Genomic DNA, 1,472 nt, shown 5'->3' with positions numbered 1-1,472 from the left:
AGTTGCTATTTGACAACCCAAACCATCTTCCAGAGCGGCTTCGCTCGAAGAAGGCAGTCTGTACAACACGCGATTACGCCGACTAGCTAAAAAGAGATGCACACAACTCGACAATATAGCGTTCTCTGTTATGACCCCGCTTCTTGACCAGACATGCGAACAATTTTTGGTTTGATAGAAAGAGACGCCTAGTGATACGAATATACTGTTGTTTCTTTTACCGTACGTAAAACTATTTCCCAAATAACATTTCCTGGTGGTAAACGCGATTAAGAATTATGTACACATCGGTTGATTTTATTATTTTTACACATTTACTATACAAGTCCTGTACACGATCCGCAATTTAATGAATGCCACGAATGTCTATACTTTGTTCCTAATAACCTACTTACACCCAAAAGTTGTCTTTTTATATTAAAAAGTTTATTATTTGCTAGGTCATTTGAACAAAATGATATTTGTTCCATTGTGTATTGAACATACACAAACTAGACCGAAGGTTAATGGCTACACAGACCGACTTTTTCATTTGCAGCTCAACCATCTCGATCGATCTGCTGTCCCATTTATGTGTTTGATTTTCTTCCATATTGTTTGATTTTGTGATTCGTATTTTTACATTACGAATAAAAAAAAACTTCATGTTATTCTTATAACTCCATGGCAGCAGATCAATTCCCCCCGTTACTATTACTCGATCCGTCCTCGTTATCGTCGTCCCTGTCTGATTTATCGTTCTTCAAGGTAGAATCTGAGCTTGCAGTGCTTTTCCGTAGCAAAAACTCCCAAGGGTCCTCCAGCATAGAAGGGTGATAGTATTCCCGGATGCTGTATGATTCTGATTTAGCCTATGATAGTAGAAAATGCTGATTAATCCAAAACTATCCATAAATCGAGCGGTTTCCTATTTACATACATGGTGGTTTTGCCGATAGTTGTGCTGAGATCGATTTCCTCCATACCGTTGATTTCTGTTATTGTGTCCTCTCCAATTGTGACCAAAGCCCAGGCGCTTCCCGGAACCAAAGTTTGTGTCTCTTTGCTCGGAATTATCGCGACGATCTGGACCCGAATATCTCGATCGGTCTTGATTTTGCACATTATCTTGTCCGTGCCGGTATCGGCCGTCGGACCCTTTCGTCCGTGGAAGCATGTGCTTGGGCTGGGCGGAATAAAAATGTCTGGCTTGAGCAGAAGAGTTTCTACCTCGCTGCTGGGGTGTGCTGTATCCCAGAGGATGGAACCGATCTGTGCTGGGATAGAGGGGCGGGCTTTTGTCGTCATAGCACGTTTTGTGTGACGCTATTTTGTCCTCCGATGGTGAAGACATGATGATTTTTATCGAACTTGGAGGAGCTTCTGAGCAGCAAACAAAATGTAATTAAAATTGAACTAAACCGCACAGCCGTGTTTTCGTTATTATTGTTTACACGGTGTGAGTTTCTTCTTATTTTTGCTGATATTGAAAC

General features: G+C 41.2%; 1 protein-coding gene across 1 annotated transcript; it reads right to left on the bottom strand.

The window, feature by feature from the left end:
• Positions 1–291: 291 nt before the first annotated feature.
• On the bottom strand, positions 292–1,441 carry LOC121592773. The gene is made up of 2 exons (XM_041914557.1): positions 920–1,441; positions 292–851 (listed from the first exon to the last, which is right to left on the bottom strand). The coding sequence occupies exons 1-2, from the start codon at positions 1,331–1,333 to the stop codon at positions 675–677; spliced, it is 591 nt and encodes a 196-aa protein (XP_041770491.1). The 5' UTR covers positions 1,334–1,441; the 3' UTR covers positions 292–674.
• Positions 1,442–1,472: the final 31 nt, after the last annotated feature.

This window comes from Anopheles merus, chromosome 2L, assembly GCF_017562075.2.
Source record: "Anopheles merus strain MAF chromosome 2L, AmerM5.1, whole genome shotgun sequence".
Lineage (NCBI taxonomy): Eukaryota > Metazoa > Arthropoda > Insecta > Diptera > Culicidae > Anopheles > Anopheles merus.
This window is presented reverse-complemented; position numbering and strand designations above follow the sequence as displayed.

Excerpts from the sequence above, each read along its gene's own strand:
- LOC121592773 (XM_041914557.1), bottom strand. The coding sequence starts at position 1,333 with ATGTCTTCACCATCGGAGGACAAAATAGCGTCACACAAAACGTGCTAT. Across the intron at positions 852-919 it reads ACTATCGGCAAAACCACCAT|GCTAAATCAGAATCATACAG; the intron begins GTATGTAAATAG and ends CTACTATCATAG.